Source organism: Myotis myotis, unplaced genomic scaffold (genome assembly GCF_014108235.1).
Source record: "Myotis myotis isolate mMyoMyo1 unplaced genomic scaffold, mMyoMyo1.p scaffold_m19_p_18, whole genome shotgun sequence".
NCBI classification, from domain to species: domain Eukaryota; kingdom Metazoa; phylum Chordata; class Mammalia; order Chiroptera; family Vespertilionidae; genus Myotis; species Myotis myotis.
The window spans coordinates 30189250-30209570 of NW_023416322.1; the positions used below are offsets into that span (position 1 = coordinate 30189250).

The 20321-nt window shown below is 39.6% G+C and overlaps 2 protein-coding genes across 14 annotated transcripts in view; one reads left to right on the forward strand and one right to left on the reverse strand.

The window, feature by feature from the left end:
- Positions 1-20321, forward strand: part of GABPB2 (GA binding protein transcription factor subunit beta 2) — a 244521-nt gene that overhangs the window by 60048 nt on the left and 164152 nt on the right. The window lies entirely within an intron of this gene.
- The window catches only part of ARNT (aryl hydrocarbon receptor nuclear translocator), a 62906-nt gene that overhangs the window by 29419 nt on the left and 13166 nt on the right, over positions 1-20321 (reverse strand). For 6 of the 12 annotated variants that reach the window (XM_036342470.1, XM_036342461.1, XM_036342460.1 and 3 more), the window contains exons 2-5: positions 17438-17549; positions 10164-10208; positions 5920-5964; positions 972-1016 (exon numbers count right to left, since the gene is read on the reverse strand). In XM_036342470.1, coding sequence (XP_036198363.1) covers positions 972-1016; positions 5920-5964; positions 10164-10208; positions 17438-17549 — 247 coding nt within the window. Of the gene's footprint in view, positions 1-971; positions 1017-5919; positions 5965-8344; positions 8422-10163; positions 10243-17437; positions 17550-20321 lie in introns of those variants that run through there. The other 6 variants (XM_036342467.1, XM_036342466.1, XM_036342465.1 and 3 more) reach the window with 4 other exon arrangements.

The following is a 20321-nucleotide window of genomic DNA, read 5'->3' on the forward strand; positions in this document are numbered from 1 at the left end:
GAAGAGCAAACTAAGGTCAAACAGTTTAATTAGATGACTTTTCCAAGGGCTGCCTTCATACCAATGAATACAATGCTCTTCCCACCATACCATGCAAATCAGTTTTCAGAAGGGTGAAAGAGTTAGTAGGAGGCATGAGTTGAAAGGGCAGCAAAATAAGCTTGTGACCCAACTGAAAGAGTTAATGACATAAGAGGAGGGGAAAGTAGTAAAAATAGGTGTTGCAATCAACAAGCTATCTCCTACTGAGTGTCCCAAATCACAGAGACCAGAAAACAGAAAAAAAGAGGGAAGGTCTCACCACAGAGGTCCACACAGTTATTTTGTCTAAGAAATAGGAAATTCTGCTCTCAAACTTAACGCGCCTGTCTTCCTATTATCTGACAGTTTCCTGACACTGAAGTCAAGAAAGGTTGATCTTTTAAATAGTCACATCAAGGCTGCTGAAAATTTTCTGGTAAACCACAAAAGATTCAATCACCAGAGCAACACCTGTACTGCTGTGTCACAGTAATCTAGGTGTGAGTCTACACGGAAAAATAAAGGTGAGCTTTCCAAAGAGATGTGAAATAAAGGATGAGGCCTAGAGGCCACGAACTAGTTGCAAGCACAGGCATATTTATTAATTTTCTGATAAAAGAGTCCCTGCTAGAGCACCAACTGGCACAGCTGCAATGTTTGTAAAAGCTTTTTGTTCTGAAACTTAGTGCTGAGAAAAAGAGGAAAAGAAAAAACTATAAACTAATAGCAATTTTTTAAATTCCTAAATAAAGTCCCTCAATTCACCACTCAATTTCTGATGGAGGAAGCCAAAGTTCCTATTACACACAAACTTCTAAAAAATATTGTCTCCTCTTTCCACAGATAAGGAAAAATACAAAGAGAAAGGGGAAGAAAAGAGCAGAGTAAGAAAAAGGAAAGAAAAAGCAGCATTATCTGCTTCATCATGCTAAGAGATACTGTTCTCCTACCTGGCGAGTCTCTCTTTATCCGCAGAGCTCTGCTCATCATCCGACCTAAAAACAGAATTAATGAACTAAGCTAAAATGTAAATAAAAAGAAAGAAAAAAGGTAGGAAGAAAGGAAGGAAAAGACAGGAAAGAAAGGAAAAAGGAAATAGAATAAAATAGATTCAGAGAACAGAGGAAAAATGGAAATATGGATAGGAACCTTGCCTGTAAATCTACAAAGCCATCTGTTAGAATAAAGAAAAAGTAACTTACAGGACAAAGGTCAACACAAAAGCAAGGCCAATATTTACTATAAATTAACATCACCTGAACACAGAAAGCATTTTGCCAATTAATCTCTATGGAAACCAAGTATATATAGCTTGAAAAAGAACCAAACCAGGGAATACCATTCTCACACACTGTTCTAATCTGGAAAGAAAATGATATCTAAATAATCAAGGAGGAAGTCATGATAACAATGTCAAATAAGTGATCACACATACAATTTCTCTATAACACAGAGGCACGCATACATGTACTCACAGACAGAATAATGAAGCAGGTTTTACTGGAAAAGTATGTACGTCAAACTAAGAGCTAGGTTTCTGGCATTTCCCCTATCACTGATTTGATCCTGAAGTAGTAAGTTTCTCTTCAGCCACTCACCTGCTTCTTTGAAATGAAGCCTGTTGGATCCCCAGTACCAACTCTCCCTCCCTGGGAGAGGACTACAAAAGATTACTGCTAAATCTGTGTATTTACTTACACAGAAATACTGTAAGGATTGGTGGCAACTGAAAAAACACCAAGGTGTTAGTAGGCCAATGTATCAGTAATCAATTCCAACACACACACACACACACACACACACACACACACACACACACATGCACGCACGCACGCACGCACGCACGCGTGCGCGCAAATAGATTAAGAAGCCCCAAATAAAATGTCTAAGTATGACATGTTAACAGATTATTTAAAATGACAAGCACAGCCCTGAGCAGTTTGGCTCAGTGGATACAGCATCTGCCTTCGGACTAAAGGGTCCCCAGTTCAATTCCTGTCAAGAGCACATGCCTGGGTTTTGGGCTCGATCCCCAGTGGAGGGGGGAGGGGTACAGGAAGCAGCCAATCAATGATTCTCTCTCATCACTGATGTTTCTATCTCTCTCTCCCTCTCCTTTCCTCTCTGAAATCAATAAAAATATGTTTTTTTAAAATGACAAGCACACTTTATCAATATATGACTTTATCAATATATGACAAAGTTTCTATAAAACAGCCAGCAGGAAAATAGAGACTCCAAACAACAAAATAACTATGAGAACTTTATGTATGTGAAAATTTATATATACTAATTAATGAGCAGAGAAAGAGAACTGAGTGATAGTACATAGCTTAAAGTTTTGGGTTATTATAGTTCCTTAAACTACAAATCATTTTTTTAAAGTTAAGAAAAGTCATACATTTTCAGATTTTGAAGACCCTCTACTAAATTCCCAAGAAAAATATGAGGTGAATTAGCTTAACAAATCATATCTTAGAGCATCCGTTCTCAACCTGTGGGTCGCGACCCCTTTGGCGGTCAAACGACCCTTAGGGGTCACCTAAGACCATCCTGCATATCAGATATTTACATTACAATTCATAACAGTAGCAACATTACAGTTATGAACTAGCAACAAAAATAATTTTATGGTTGGGTCACAACATGAGGAACTGTATTTAAAGGGCCAGAAGGATGAGAACCACTGTCTTAGAGGAATAAGTTGTGTTGTTTGAAAATTAAAATATCCAAAATTCCTATTACTATAGATCCATAATCCTCCTACTACTATAGATCCATAATCCCTTAGCCACTTTAATATCTAAATGTATAAATATTCACCTTAAGCAGGGTAAATAAGATTAAAATAGATCAAGTCATGTTTTCATAGCTTTTTGGAATTTCAGTCAAGAGATTGTGAACCTATACCACTACTTTTTGATGGCTTAACTTTCTAATACAGCTTGAAAAACTATTTCCTAAATATCTATGATTAACTTTTCATTTTAGAGATGGTTTACATCCTAAAGCGTTTACAAGTGTCTACTTCGATAAACAAATTCTTCAAAAACCTCTTAAGTTTACGCCTCTTCTATTGCTTTTGCTACCACCTTTATCCCTGGCCCTCATGATTTTATAGCTACCTTCTTATTTCAACAGCCTCCTAGTTATCTCCCTGACATTAGTGCTTCTTTTATCATACTACAAATATAGAAAAATCCCATATGCATTTTCTATAGCATCCTCTTATTCAAAGCCTATGATAGCATCTTACTGCTTCAGAGAAGTTTTAAACTACTCTGACTGATATTTCTCAGCCTCTATATCAGTTGTTCTGAAAATATGGTCCCCAGACCAGCAGCATCAGCAAAAAATTAAGTATTAAGTGTGCAGTTAAGCACTGGATTTTGAATTATCCATTTTTCTGAGGTTGCTGTAACTCAATTTAAAAAAAATAATTTAGTACTTAATAATATACAGAATAAACTTTCTAAATATAAAACCAATAAGCTGAAAAGGATTTAATAAAAAGCAAAGTATTTTTCATCTAGGTGGATAATTTAAACAAATTTATTTCAATCAAAACTGGTCACCACAAAATCTCTCTTTGTTCTCATTTTTAAAAGAATAAAACTGCCACCCTGGCTAGTTTTTTCAGTGGTTAGAGAGTTGGCCTGTGGACCAAAGGATTGCGGGTTCGATTCCTGGTCAAGGGCACATACCTTGGGTGCAGGTTCAATCCTGGGCCCTGATTGGGATGTGAGTAGGAGGCAACCAATCAATGAATCTCTTTCATGTGGATGTTTCCTTCCTCCCTCCTTCCCTCCCTCCCACTCTGTCTAAAAATCAATGGAGAAAATATCCTTGGGTAAGCATTTTTAAAAAACAAACTAAAAAACTGCCCTGGCCAGGTGGCTCAGTTGGTTGGAGCACTGTCCCATACACCAAAAAGTTGTGGGTTCAATTTCTGGTCAGGGCATGTACCTAAGTTGAGGGTTTGATCCTCTGTCGGGCATGTGGGATGCAACTGGTCAATGTTTCTTTCTCATATCAATGTTTCTCTTTCTCTCTCTCTCTCTCTCTCTCTCTCTCTCTCTCCCTCCCTCCCTCCCTCCCCTCTCTCTAAAAATCAATAAAAACGTCCTCACATGAAGATTAAAAAAAATACACTGTAAAATATATACCACTAGTTTGCCCTGGCCGGCTTGGCTCAGTGGATGGAGCATCAGACTGTGGACTGAAGGGTCCCAGGTTCGATTCCGCAAGGGCACATGCTTGGGTTGCGGGCTCCATCCCCCGTAAGGGACGTGTGGGAGGCAGCCAATCAATGATTCTCTCTCATCATTGATGTTTCTATCTCTCCTTTTACCTTCCTCTCTGAAATCAATAAAGAAATATATATTAAAAAAAAAAAAAAAACATATATATATATATATATATCATTAGTTTGAAGTCATAGTGTGAAGCCATGTTACCCGAACATAAACAATCTATATATATAAAAGCCCAGCAACTATTATGACAGAATGACCACAACGACCAGTCACTATGACGCACCGGCCGCAGGGGCCACCACCACCATCGCTGCCAAGCCCAAGGGCCCTGGGGCCAGTTGCATGGCCGCCGCCAAGGCACCGGTAAAGAAGAACGCAAAGGTGGCCAGCGTGAGCCTGCAGCTTGAAATGAAGGCTCTGTGGGACGAATTCAATCAGCTGGGCAGCGAGATGATCATCACCAAGGCTGGCAGGTCAGGTGCCCCTCTCCCTGCTGTGACCCTCCCCATGTGGCGTCAGTCTTGGGCAGCAGGCTTTGGCCCAATCCATGTGAGTGAGACTGAGAAGCAAGGTGGGGACACAGCCTGGCCACCTGCAGGTCCCTTTCTACACGGGTCAGCTCCTTCGCTCTCCAAGTCCCAGCTCTAGCAACAGCTGCCTTGCACGCTGGGCCTAAGGGTACTGCTCTCAGGTACTGCTCAGGAGGCAAGGAAGGTGGCGGAGAGAAACCCTGTGGACCTGCTGCCCAACCAGCAGCCCAGGACCCGGCACCGCCAGAAACGGACCAGCTCAGAGCACACCGAAACTGGGGAGAAGGCAGCCGCCTGTGAGGGGCCTTGCCACCAGCCGGCTCCCGGTGGACCCCACCTCAAAGGAAACTCGGTCTTTGGTTCCTTAGGTCAGTCTATTCTGGCTAAAGAGGAGCAGCTGGGCACATTTTAGGGGAGAATTAAGACTCTTAAGCAGTGTGTTCTATTCCATGGAGATTGCTACCCAGTTGTCTTAGGTCTAAATTCCGGGTGATTGTTGGGCCTGGCTCTGCCACTGGGGCCCATGTCTTCCAATTGGCCTGTATTTGTTGTAAGGGCCCAAAGAGAAGAAGGGGAACAAATTTTTCAATGCAATGGATTTGACCAACAGACAAAGGCGAGTGCCGGGCTATGTCTCATGTACACACAGATACCAGCTCTGAGTCTGCCTGGCCAAAGGGAGCTCAGGGCCTGTTTGAAGAGTCTTCTGGTCGTTTCTATTTCCTTGCTGAGGCAGTCCTCCCTGGGAAGCCTGGGGCCCATGCTCAGCTCCAGCTCAGTGGATCTTCTCCAGGCCCCTCCCCCTGGTTGACCCCACTCCTAATCAGCCTCCCATCCCAATCGGGAGTGGGACCGGCTGACCTTCTGCAACCCTCCCCTCCCCACCCGTCAGCCTGGCCCCAATAGGCCCCCATTGGGGCGGGCCAGCCAGACCCTACCTGTGCACGAATTCGTGCACCAGGCCTCTAGTATTTATTATAATACTAAGTTAGCTTTCAGAACAGAAAAGAGACTGGACAGAAAAACTGTCTCACATTGAAATAAAATTAAAACTTAGTATGCTTAGCATTGCCTAGTCCTACAACACGGATTGAGATGTTCTACTGTATTACCTGGCAAATCGTTCCTTATCGTTAGACATCTGATCATCATCACACCTGAAGGAGGAAAAAAAGAATTAGTTCAAAGCATTACACTTATGTCCATTTCACTCTGAAATGAAAACTAGAAAGGAGTAAAAATATTCAATGGGAAAAAAGCCAATGGAAAAACACCAAAAATCCATAGAGATAATAACAATGTCCCATAGAACTTTAAAAACCCATTACAAGTGCTCAAGTTTCTGATGTCTCCTTTACCCTTATCAGGCACTCCAAAAAAAAAAAAAAGATAGTGTCTTGAGGGTACAGCTGACTTCCCTGTCAGCACCACTCTAAGGTTAAGGATAGTTGTTTTTATGTTGTGTTTTTTTAATTATGGCAAAAAATATATAATATAAAACTACCATCTTAACCAGTTTTAAGTGTACAGTTCAGTAATGCTAATTATATTCACACTATTGAGCAAAAGATCTCTAGAACTTTTTCATCTTTCAAATCTGAAATTATATCCACTGAACACCATCTTTCCATTTCGACCCTCCATACCACCACCAGTTCCTGGCAACCCTCATTTTACTTTGTTTTTCTGATTTTGACTACGTTAGATACCTCATATAAGTAGAATCAGAGAGTACAGCTGACCCTTGAACAATGCAAGTTTGAACTGGTGGGTCCCCGTATACACAGTTAAGTGGATCCATACAGTTTGCTCCTGCATTGTTCAAAGGTCAACTGTTATTTTCAATCCACAACTAGGAATCCACATGTACAGAGGGTCGATTTATACTACAATTTTTTATTGTATGAGCAGTCGGCACTCTAACCTCTGAGCTGTTCAACGGTCAAATGTATTTGTCTTATTTTGCTTATTTCACTTAGTATAATGTCCTCAATGTTCACCCATGTAGTAGTAAGCGACAAGACTTCCTTCTTTTTTTAAGGCTGAATAACAGTCCATTGGATGTAAATAACACATTTTCTTTATCAATTAGTCTATCAATGGATATATGGGTCACTTCCACCTCTTGGCTACTATGAATAATGGGGCAATGAACATCAATGTGCAAGTATTTCTCCAATATCCTGCTTTCAATTTTTTTTGGGTATATACCCAGAAGTGAGACTGCTGAATCATATGGTAATTCTGTTTTTAATTTTTTGAGGAATCTCCATACTGTTTTCCATAGTGATTGCATCACTTTATATTCCCAGACATCTATAAAATAGTTTTTAAGAATGTCAAGGTTTTTCTTTGTAATACTTTAAGCAATAAAAAAAAAAAAAATGTCACGGTTTTGCCCAGCCAGTGTTCTCAATGGTTGAGCATTGACCTATGAACCAGAAAATCCCTGTTCAATTCCTGGTCAGGGCACATACTTGGGTTGCAGGGCTCAATCCCTGGTGGGGGGCTTAGAGAAAGCTGCCGATCAATGATTCTCTAATGTTTTCTTTCTCTCTCTCTCTCTCTCTTTCTCCCTTCCTCTCTCTAAAATCAATAAATATATATATATTTTAAAAGAATGTAAGGCTTTGAAACTGTAGGTACAATGTCAGAGTTATTAGTAACTAGAATAGTGCTTCTCAAACTTGAATGCATGTACATATAGAGGTGGGCAAAAGCAGGTTTACAGATGTGAGTATATGAAACACAGAAGTTATTCTTGCATTATTATTAACCTACTTTTCTCCAGCCCAGTATTTTCAACTTTGGAAAAGAAAAAAGGCAGGCAGCCTTGGCTAGTGTGGTTCAGTTGGTTGGGCACTGTCCCACATGCAGCAAAAGGTTGCCAGTTCCATTCCCAGTCAGGACACATGCCCAGGTTGCCAGCTTGATCTCCGGGGGGGGCATGCAGGAAGCAGCTGATCAATGTTTCTCTCTCTCAATTCCTCACTCTTCCTCTCTAAAAATCAATTAAAAATCTTTTTTTCTTTCTTTCTTTTTTTTTTTTTTTAAAGAAAAGAGGGTAGAATATGGATGAAGAGGGCTAAGAAAGCCCTCCTGAGAAATGAACAGTATGTGAAATGCCTGGATTGTCTAAATCACGGTAAGAGGTAGGTATTGTGAGTGTAGAAGTTTAGCGATAAGGAAGAACACTGCTCTATGAAGACATGATGGAAACCACTCAATCTGATATAATGAAAACAGCAAAGAGGCTAGATTTCATGCCAAGTCAAGCCATGCCTCAGTGAGTATGTGGCATATGTTTATTTGATCTAATCTCCTCAGATGCACAGGATCGCTGATGATTCACAAACTTGTACACAGAGTAATACCTGGATACTGATTTTATAGATTACTGATAAAAGGTTAAGCCATTTTCTAAGGGATATTCAGCAAATATGATATCATCTGGCAATAAATGCTTAAGGCCACAGGCTCTGTTCATCTTTACGAAGATCAAGAAGCTGCTGATAATAAAACAAAATGTGGAGTTACCTTTGACAAGTTAACATTAGGACATCAGTGTGTGGGAATTTGGTTACTTATCATCTCCACCAGAGGGTGTGTGGGCCCTGGGAAAGAATGTATGTCATTAGCTTTCCCTTGGCAGGTTTAATAAAATGAAGGAAGAAGATAAAACTCACTTGTTCAAATAAGAGCAAGGAATTGCCTAGACATCAATATCATTTAACACTACTTTTTCTGACCTCCTGCAGTATAGATAGGGAATACCTGGCTAAATATAATGAGCATTTTCTTACTGAGAACAGACTGACAGTTGTCAGAGGGGAAAGCAGTTGGAGGCTGAATGAAAAAGGTGATGGGATTAAGCAAAGAAAATAAAATACTCATAGATTCAGACAACAATATGGTGATTACCAGAGGGGAAGGGGGTTGGAGAGTAGAAGAGGGTAAAAGGACGATAAATGGTGATGGAAAGAGACTTCACTTGAGGTGGTGAAAACACAATACAATATGCAGATGATGTATTATAGAATTGTATACTTGAAACCTATATAATTTTATTGTCACCCTAATAAATTAAATTAAAAATAAATAAAATTAGCATTTTTGGAAATGTAGTAATGTTTAATTGTAAAAATATTGATAGTGTCAATGTACACTAGGCCTTAGGGTTTTTTTAGTGTGATACTACCCATTAAACATTGATCAGATGTTTATCAAATAATAAAAAAATTAAAAGAAGAAAAAGGCAGGTTGCAGTCAAGATTATCCTCCCTTCTTTGACTCTTACTGTTTTCCTTACTTAAAAACAAAGTCAAGTAATTGATCTCCACAAGAATAAATATTTCCCATCTCTGAAAGAACTCCATCAATATACTGAAAAGTCCCTTTCCAGTGCTTCAACAGAGTCCATAATTAAACATAAAAATTCCAATTCCTGTTCTATAGGAGAAGTGAATCAGTTTCAAAGAACGACCCATCAACAAATTACGGCCCCTAATATCTACTCCCCTGTGTAAGGCTCCCCCGCATTGACTCAGATGTAGACATATGATTTGCTTTGGCCAATGGAAATTACAAAAGTCAAAACAGAGCATAGGCTTAATAAGCATTTAGTTATCATAAGGTATAATAAATCCTACAATGCAAAGGATAAGGACTTACCCTCTGGATTATAGCCATCACTATGTAAAGAAACTCAGCCTGATCTACTGGCCTCCTTAAGAATAAAAGACCAACCTAAATTTTTTTGGTTGATTTATTCTCAAATGTCACTACTGCTAGTCCTCCCAACCTGCCCCCTATCCTTTTTTTTAAGGGAAAAAGAAAAATTTGTAATGCTTGTGATCCATTTGGGCAAATTCTGAAGATCTGAAATGAATTTATATCAAACCGTTGATCAATAAACAGCTACTAATGAAAAAAAAAAAAAGAATAAAAGACCACAAAGAAAGAGATATCCAGCTACGGGCTGAGTCGAGTTCCCAGCTGACCAGCCAGCTGAACACAGTATTGTGAGTCTAGGAAAGATCAACAGAATAACTATCCACCTAGCCAATCTACAGAATTCTGAGAAATAATTACTGTTTTTAAGCCATGCACACAGCAATAGATAACTAACACAGATGATCTTGTAAATTCTCTGCCATCCCCTCAAAGAGCTCCTTCCTCTGCAGCTATTAAAAGAATGCTTGAACATTTTATGGGATACAATATAATAGAAAAACTTAATTCTAGGATGAAGCATTCTCCCTAGGCGTAAAGATAAAAATAATACAAGTCAGAAATATAAAGATCATGAACTAATTTTTAACATCAGTAATCTAGAGAAAGTTTTTCAAAATCTTACCTCAAAAATTTACTGTTGCCTTCTCCATCATCATCAAAATCCAACCTAGGGAAAGCCAACAATAAATAGTGTAAGCCTACTGACAAAACAGAACATTAAGAAATTAAAAACTCTCAACCTACAAGCTTCTTGAACACCCACCCAAATGAAAGAAGTAAAGAAGTAGACAGAAGTAAAACAAAGCTATGTTACCTCTTCTTAGCTGTACCAAACTGGACAAAGAAACTGAGCAATCAAAAAAGAGTACCACCCTGACCAATTTGGCTCAGTGGATAGAGCATCGGCCTGCAGGCTGAAGGGTACGGGTTCGATTCTGGTCAAGGGCATATGCCCAGGTTGTGGGCTCAATCCCCAGTATGGGGTGTGCAAGTGACAGCCAATCAATGATTCTCTCTCATCCCTGATGTTTCTAACTCTCCCTCTCTCCCTCTCTGAAATCAATCTATATGTATGTATGTGTGTATGTGTGTGTGTGTGTGTGTGTGTGTGTGTGTGTGTGTGTATATATATATATATATATATATATAATTTTTTTATTTTTTTTTTAAAGAGTACCTTCTGCCCTAACCAGTTTGGCTCAGTGGATAGAGCGTCGGCCTGCGGACTCAAGGGTCCCAGGTTCGATTCCGGTCAAGGGCATGTACTTTGGTTGCGGGCACATCCCCAATGGGGAGTGTGCAGGAGGCAGCTGATAGATGTTTCTGACTCTCTATCCCTCTCCCTTCCTCTCTGTAAAAAATCAATAAAATATATTTAAAAAAAATAATAATAAAATAAATAAATAAATAAATAAATAAATAAAGAGTACCTTCTGCTACCTTACATTTTCCCAGGGTAGCAGTCAACCTTTGCCAAGTTTTACATCCAAGTAATACAACCTCTACAAAAGGAGTAGGAACACACAAAAAAAAAAAAAAAAATTGAAGATGGCGGCATAGGTTAACGCCGGAGTTTGCTGCTTTGAACAACTACTTCAAAAGTGAAACCAAAAAACGGAAGGGACATCACCCAGAACCACAGGAACGCTGCCTGAGTGGAAGTCCTACAACTAGGAGGAAAGAGAAACGCATGCGGACACTCAGAGGAGGCGCAGTGCTGAAGTCAAATTCTGAGGTGCGGAGTGCGCGGAGCGGGCTGGCGGCAGAGGGCGCGGTTGGCGTTTTCAATCGGGAGGGAGTCACAGACTCTGAGCTCCAGATACAGGCGAGTCTTTAGGGACCCTGACTCAAACGGGAGAAGCGGGACTGTCTGGCTTCGGTCAGAGCGAGTGCAGCTTTCTCTCTGAGCTTTGCAGCGGGTGCTGGGACTCAGAGAGGCAGAGCCCCTGGGGACAGGACTGAGAGCCGCCATACTGCTCTCTCCGGCCCACCCTGTTGATCCTGTGCGACCCGCCCCGCCCAAGCCCTGCACACAGGCATTTGCCGGATAGCCTCAGGCAAACGCCAGATTAGCACCTCCCTAGAGGACAGAAGTTCTCTCACTGCTGACACAGCTGATTCTCATAGCCACTTGGCCTGGAGGTCAAACCCTCCCTGGAATTAGCTACAACAATCAAGATTTAACTATAAGACTGTGAACAAAGACCACTAGGGGGTGCACCAAGGAAGCATAACAAAATGCGGAGACAAAGAAACAGGACAAAATTGTCAATGGAAGATATAGAGTTCAGAACCACACTTTTAAGGTCTCTCAAGAACTGTTTAGAAGCCGTCGATAAACTTAATGAGATCTACAAGAAAACTAATAAGACCCTCGATCTTATATTGGGGAACCAACTAGAAATTAAGCATACACGGACTGAAATAACGAATATTATACAGACTCCCGACAGCAGACCAGAGGAGCGCAAGAATCAAGTCAATGATTTGAAATGCGAGGAAGCAAAAACACCCAACCGGAAAAGCAAAATGAAAAAAGAATCCAAAAATGCGAGGATAGTGTAAGGAGCCTCTGGGACAGCTTCAAGCGTACCAACATCAGAATTATAGGGGTGCCAGAAGATGAGAGAGAGCAAGATATTGAAAACCTATTTGAAGAAATAATGACAGAAAACTTCCCCCACCTGGTGAAAGAAATGGACTTACAGGTCCAAGAAGCGCGGAGAACCCCAAACAAAAGGAATCCAAAGAGGACCACACCAAGACACATCATAATTAAAATGCCAAGAGCAAAAGATAAAGAGAGAATCTTAAAAACAGCAAGAGAAAGAAACTCAGTTACCTACAAGGGAATACCCATACGACTGTCAGCTGATTTCTCAACAGAAACTTTGCAGGCCAGAAGGGAGTGGCAAGAAATATTCAAAGTGATGAATACCAAGAACCTACAACCAAGATTACTTTATCCAGCAAAGCTATCATTCAGAATTGAAGGTCAGATAAAGAGCTTCACAGATAAGGAAAAGCTAAAGGAGTTCATCACCACCAAACCAGGATTATATGAAATGCTGAAAGGTATCCTTTAAGAAGGGGAAGAGGAAGAAAAAGGTAAAGATACAAATTTTGAACAACAAATATGCATCTATCAACAAGTGAATCTAAGAATCAAGTGAATAAATAATCTGATGAACAGAATGAACTGTTGATTATAATAGAATCAGGGACATAGAAAGGGAATGGACTGACTATTCCTGGGGGGGAAAGGGGTGTGGGAGATGCGGGAAGAGACTGGACAAAAATCATGCACCTATGGATGAGGACAGTGGGTGGGGAGTGAGGGCGGAGGGTGGGGCGGGAACTGGGAGGAGGGGAGTTATGGGGGGGAAAAAAAGAGGAACAAATGTAATAATCTGAACAATAAAGATTTAATTAAAATAAAAAAAAAAAGAAAAAAAAAATTATATGAATAATTCAGGTCCATTTCTCATTTCTATAGTCTACTCTAAGCTGTGTTACCAGCTTTCTGAAACATCTTTCAGAACAGTAATATTACTTTAGAGAGTGATTTGACACCTCAGAAGGTTGTTAGATACTGCTTTTTCCTTTCTTTTTTCTAATAAACCTGTAATATATGCTACAGTTAAGACACTGACTGTACTAAATGAGGTGAAAACAAGAGACTTGCCTTCAAGGGACTACTTGTATACACAAATACAAATATAAAGCAAATACAAGTAAGGAGCATAATCAATGTGCTACTGTTATTCAATGAAAGCACCAAAAGCAGAGGTGACTTTTATTTCAGAGAATTAGGAAAGATTACAGGTAACAAGGTAAAACCAATCTCCTATTAATCTCTGTACTCTATTAAACTTAAACATTACATTAGCACCTTAACCCAGCGATCTCTTGGTATCTACACTAGTGTGACAAATTGGTATTATGAGCCTCTAGGTGGGTATATAATCAGCATCAATCCTCAAAGTGTTTATCCCTCTTCCTCCCTGCAGTCCCTAAATATCTGTCTAAATCTAGCCATTAACTACATTTCTAAGAATCTATCCTAAAGAAATAACTTGAAATGGAGAAAACAATTATGTACAAAGATAATCATTGAACTTTATATATAAAAGCAAAATCTTCAAAACAACTTAAATGTCTCAAAATAGGAATTAAGTATATCCCTTTAAGTAACTATTAAAAATATGTATACATAGAACTTAGAACAATATAAAAAAGAGGTTATTATATATGATTAGGTGAAAAGACCAGACTATATAAAACTATAGTTACATAACTATTAAAAAAGACCTATATGCCCAGCTGGCATGCCTCAGCGGTTGAGCACTGATCCATGAACCAAAAGATCATGGGTTTGATTTTTGGTCAGGGCACATGCCCAGGGCTGTGAGCTCAAACCCCAGTGTGGGGTGTGCAGGAGGCAGCTGATCAATTATTCTTTCTCATCGCTGATGTTTCTATCTCTCACTCCTTCTCCCTTCCTCTCTGAAATAAATAAAAATATGTTTTTTAAAAAGACCTACATATCTATCTATATAAAACCCTAATATGCAAATCAACCGAACAGCAGAACGACCAACCGAATGGCCAGTTGCTGTGATGTGCACTGACCACCAGGGGGCAGATGCTCAACGCAGGAGCTACCCCCAGCCCACAGGCCCCGACTGACGGTGGTGGTGGGGCTGGCGAGTAGGCCGCACCAGGCCAGCCAAAGCGGGTGCAAGCAGGGGAGCCCCCAATCGCTCTGCCAGTTGCCCCATAGAGGGAGGCAACCAGTAGCAGCAGTGGCGGAGAGGGGTGGGGCTGGTGAGCAGGCGATGCCAGACAAGCCAAGGCGGGTGTGAGCAGAGGCCCCAATCACCCCACCAGTCGCCCCACAAATCAGCCCTAATTGCCGGCCAGGCTTAGGGACCCTACCTGTGCACGAATTTCGTGCACCGGCCACTAGTAAAGAATAAAGGAATTACACTAAAAAAATGATGAGATGACTTTAGGTAGTGGGATTATTGCTATTTTATTCTTTCTTTCTGTATTTTCTATTCTTTTTTTTAAAATATATTTTATTGATCTTTTACAGAGAGGAAGGGAGAGGGATAGAGAGTTAGAAACATCGATGAGAGAGAAACATCATCAATCAGCTGCCTCTTGCACTCCCCCCACTGGGGATGTGCCTGCAACTAAGGTGCATGCCCTTGACTGGAATCGAACCTGGGACCTTTCAGTCCACAGGCCAACACTCTATCCACTGAGCCAAACCGGTTAGGGCTATATTTTCTATTCTTTAAAAGAATGTGTATTGCTACTTTTAATATATTTTCCTGATTACCAATACACACACATTCATTTCAAAAATCTGGAAATAATGAAAAACAAAAGAAGAAATACGTCTCCCATAAACCCATAACCCAGAAATTCCATAAGTATCCTTTCAGTGTTTTTGCTATCATAAGTTATACATATTTCTGATAGAGTGCTATATTACATATATTGTAACCTCTTTTCTCAATACATTGGGAAAATTTTTCTGTACTGATATATATCTGTCACTTCTAATAGCTGTACTCTTTTTTGTTGTTGTTGTTAATTCTCACCCAAGGACATTTTTTCATTGATTTTTAGGAAGAGTAGAAGAGAGAAGTAAAGAGAGAGAGAAACATCAATGTGAGAGAAACACATCAACTGGTTGCCTCCTGCACAAGCCTTGACCAAGGCCTGGGCCCGGGAGGAGCCTGCAACCAAGGTATGTGCCCTTGACGTGAATTGAACCAGGGACCCTTTGGTCCACAGGCCAATGCTCTATCCACTGGGCAAAACTGGCTAGTGCCAGTACTCCATTTTTAAATATACTGTAACTTAAGCAAGCCCCTAATTTTGATATTTATATTGCTTCTAAATTTTTGTGATTTTTTTTTACAGACATAACACTGTATTTAAGAGAGTGGACTCTAAAGCTAACTTCCCAAGGTTCACATCACAGATCTTCCCCTTACTTTAGAACCTTGGGTAAGTTACTTATCCACCCTATGCCTCAGTACATAAGTTAAAATGTGTAAAGCCCTTAGAGACATAACAAGTCTTAATATGTTATTAAGGAATCACTCTTGCATTACTATTGATGGGATAAAACTAAAGACTACCTATAATATTAACTACATAATTTTTAAAAAGGAAAAAGGAAATTTTAATGCCAAAAAATGGATAAAAATACTACCCGTGCTTCCAGGCCTTTCTAACGCAACCTCCTTTTTGAAGTCTTTCCCAATCTTTACCATACTGTGAAACACAACAGTCTATTTGTTTTTCTTTCTTAACAACCGTGGCATATTTTACCTTGTGTTATATTTATGTATGTAATGATCCCTTTCAGTTGATTATGTTCATAAGCAACTTAAAGGCAAGGACTGTGTCTTATTTACCTCCATATCCTACTAGCAATCAGCCTAATGCCTTATGCTAATCAGGCATTTCATAAATACTTTTGGGACTAAATAGATTCTGCATTCCAAATCAAGAAACATATCAGCCATAGCTGGTTTGGCTCAGTGGATACAGCACTGGCCTACACACTGAAGGGTCCCGGGTTCCATCCTGGTCAAGGGCACATGCCCAGATTGCGGGTTCGATACCCCAGTAAGGAGTGTGCAGAAGGCAGCCAATCAATGATTCTCTCTCATTGATGTTTCTATCTCTCTCCCTCTCCCTTTCTTTCTGAAATAAAATTTTAAAAAAAACAAACACACACAAAAAAACCATATTAATAACTTAGAGAAGAAATATTCTAGGGTTCAGCATTCTCTAAATTCATGAAAGTAGAGAGCCTACCAAAAACATTTTGAGAATGCAGACACAAAGTTTAATGAAAGCAGTAAAAGTTTTCTCAGTAACAGTCATAGTCCTTTATACTGCAGAAATTTTTGGTTTTAAAAAACTGCTTATAGGAAACTTAGACAAGCCCTGATCAGTTTTCTCAATGGTTAGAGTGTCATCCCAGGAACCAAAGGGTCGTGGAAGGTTCCCTGCCACTCTCTCTGAAAAGTAATGGAAAAAATATCCTCAGGTGAGGATTAAAAAAATAATAAATAAATAGATAGCTAGAAAGATAAATAGACAAAGACACCAATTGTATATTTTAAAAATTCAGCCATGGCCCACATGCTAAGTGGTTAGAGCGTCATCCCACAGACCTATGGGTGGCAGGTTCAATTCCCAGTCAATGGCACATACCTGGGTTGTAGGGTCAGTCTATAGGGGCACATGCGGAAGGCAACCAATTCATGTTTCTTCCTCACATGGATGTTTCTCTCTCTCTCTCTCTCTCTCTCTACCTCCCTCCCTCCCTCCCTCTCCCCCTCCCTTCCTCCCTCCCTCTCACCCTTCCTCCCTCTCTTTCACCCTCTCTAAAAATCAATGAAAAAAATATCCTTGGGTGAGGATTAACAAAAATAAATAAAAATCAATTTAAAAAATAATAAAATAAACATTAAAAAATCCAGGGACTAAAAAGAGTTACTTCCCCGCCTAGCCGATTTGGCTCAGTGGACAGAGCGTCAACCTGCAGACTGAAGGGTCCCGGGTTGGATTCCAGTCAAGAGCACATGTCCGGGTTGTAGGCTCGATCCTCAGTAGGGGGCGTGCAGGAGGCAGCCAATCAATCATTCTCTCTCATCATTGATGTTTCTATCGCTCTATCCCTTTCCCTTCCTCTCTGAAATCAATAAAAATAAATATATATTTTTTAAAAAGTTACTTAAGAGCAGTGCAGTAAGTAACCAGTTGAAGTGAAAGGGTTAGGAATAGTCAAGAGGGTTCAGCTATTAAGTAAATCAGGCTGGTTATTAGGGGAGACATTCATGACATAATTTACCCCAAACTTACCCTGGTCGCCGCTTAATAGGTCTCTGTACAATGGCTCCTCCACCTTGAATCCCAGGCCCAGGGTTTCCAGAGGCAATGGCTGGACCCAGTGATGGTACATCTGATGTCATTTCTATCAGTGAAAAACGGAAATACACATTTTAAAAAGATGGTCCTTGCTTATAATTACCATCACTGTTCACCATCATAATCAAGTTGGCCAGAAGAAAGGCTAAGTTATAGATAAAAATCACAGTATTTTGCTAGAAAACACAATGTTCATGTCCAGATTGCTCTTCTTGAATTCTTATACTAGTAAAAGATTTCCCAGTTTGGAAGAGAAAGCACTATATATATTCTGCTGACTTCACTTTTAAAAACTTCTAATTGTTACATAATATTAATCTAAACATATACACAAATTGGTTTATACATCGCATTCATGCAACAAATATATATAACTTAGCTCCTTTATTTTATTTTATTTTATTTTATTAAAAAATACAGCCCTAACCAGTTTGGCTCAGTGGATAGAGCGTCGGCCTGTGAACTGAAGGGTCCCAGGTTCAATTCCGGTCAAGGGCATGTACCTTGGTTGCAGGCACATCCCCAGTAGGGGGTGTGCAGGAGGCAGCTGATCAATGTTTCTCTCTCATCGATGTTTCTAACTCTCTATCCCTCTCCCTTCCTCCCTGTAAAAAAAATCAATATTTTTTTAAAAATACAGAAAACCCAAAAATAAACATCACCTACCAATACTCAAAAAATTATATAGGGTAAAACTCTAAGTCCCTTTCCTGCATCTTTTATTGCCCCCCCCCTCCTTCCGATTCAATCTCATTTCCCAGAAAGAACCACTGTTATTAGTTAAACTCATCTTTTATTTTTCGCTTAGATTATATATACCTATATCTCTAATAAAAAATAGGCACATTTTTTAATGAAAATGGAATCCTGATCTGCAACTTGTTTTTTAAAAAAATATACATCATGGATATTCGTACACAAACACAATCACACACATATATACCTCATTCATTTTTATAATTTCAATTCTATAACTACTAGAGGCCCAGTGCATGACATTCATGCTCTGTGGGGAGGGGAGGTCCCTCTTGAAGTCTGGGACACCTCGGGGGATTTCCACCTGCTGGCTTGGGCCCGGTCCCCTGGGGATCGGGCCCAAGCCAGCAGTCAGACATCCCTCTTGCAGTCCTGGGCTCTCACAGTCTGGGACTCCTCAGTCCTTACCACCTGCCTGCAGCGGAGGCCAGAGGGGCTCCTGTCACCACCGCTGCACTCGCCAGCCATTAGCCCAGCTTCTGGCTGAGTGGTGCACCCCCTGTGGGAGCACACTGACCACCAGGGGATAGTTCCTGTGTTGAGCATCTGTCCCCTGGTGGTCAGTACGCGTCATAGCGACTGGCCCTTCCGCTGTTTGGTCGATTTGCATATTAGGGTATTATTATATAGGATATGTTACTATTCTATTTATTATTATAAGTTTTTTACTTTTACTATTATAAATAATGCTCCAAGGACATTTAAATATACAACTTTAAATTCTCTTTTGCTATTTTAGATTCCTAGAGATGGAATTCACTGTGTCCAACTATATAAGCATTTAAAATTTTGATAGATATTGCTAAATTACATTCCAAAAAGGTTGTTACAATTTATGCTCCCACGAACAGGATAAAAGAGTACCTATTTCCTTCATCAGTACTGGATATTATACTTTTTAATTTTACCAATTCTGGTAGATAAAAATAGTACATTATCACATCTGAAACCTATAATTTTATTAACCAATGTCACCCCAATAAAGTCAATAAAAATCCCTTTGCTTTAACTTGCATTATTTCTTTTTATATTTATTAGTTATCAAAAATCAATGAGTTGACTCTTCATACCTTTAATATGTGTATGCTGAATATGTACTTTTTCTAATAAATTTATAAGATCAGCATGTAAAAGATACTGAATCATTTGTCCATTATATATTACAAATAACTATACACATTTTACACATTTATGTTGTTAAATTTATCAATATTTTTCCCAAACAATTCCTGGATTTTTGTCTTGCTTAGGAAAGCTCCCCAAAACCTCCAGATAATTTCCGTATTTCCTTATAGTTTTGTTTTTCACATTTAGATTTTTTAAAAATCGATTTTAGAAATAAAGGGGGAGGGAAAGTGAGAGAAAAATCAATGTGAGAGAGACACATCAACTGGCCACCTTCGGCACATACCCCAACAAGGGATCGAACCCAAAACCTAGGTATGTATCCTAACCAGGAATCAAACCCGGGCCCTTCTGGTGAACAGACGACACTCCAACTAACTGAGTTATACAGGCCAGGGCCATATTTAGATTTTCAATTCATCTGGAATTTATTACCATATGCCTACCTAATATAAAATAGGACTCTACTGTATTCTTCCAAATGGATAGCTATTCTAACATCAATTGCTGAATAGCCCATCCTTTCCTTACTTACCTGAAGTGATTCCTTTATTAAACTTTAAGTATCTATAGATAATTGATCTTTCTATACTTCTATTCTATATTAATCTATTTTCCTGCTCTTGTATCAACACCCAGCACTTTTGACTACAACAGCTTTAAAGTACATTTTAAATTATCATAGGAAAGTCCTCCATTCCCCATTAATTTATTTTACAAAATTTTCTTATTAAATGTCACATACTTATTTCTGCTCCCATGACAATGGAGTACATGTACTTTTCCTTATTCATCCTGCTAAATACAACTAAAAGTCTGAACATCATCTATAAAACAAACATAAGAATACTCTGAAAGGTGAAGAAAAGGCAGATGAGCTAATACCACATGATTGAAGAATGATAGGTTAAGTTCCCCTGGGTTTTCTTGGTGCCTC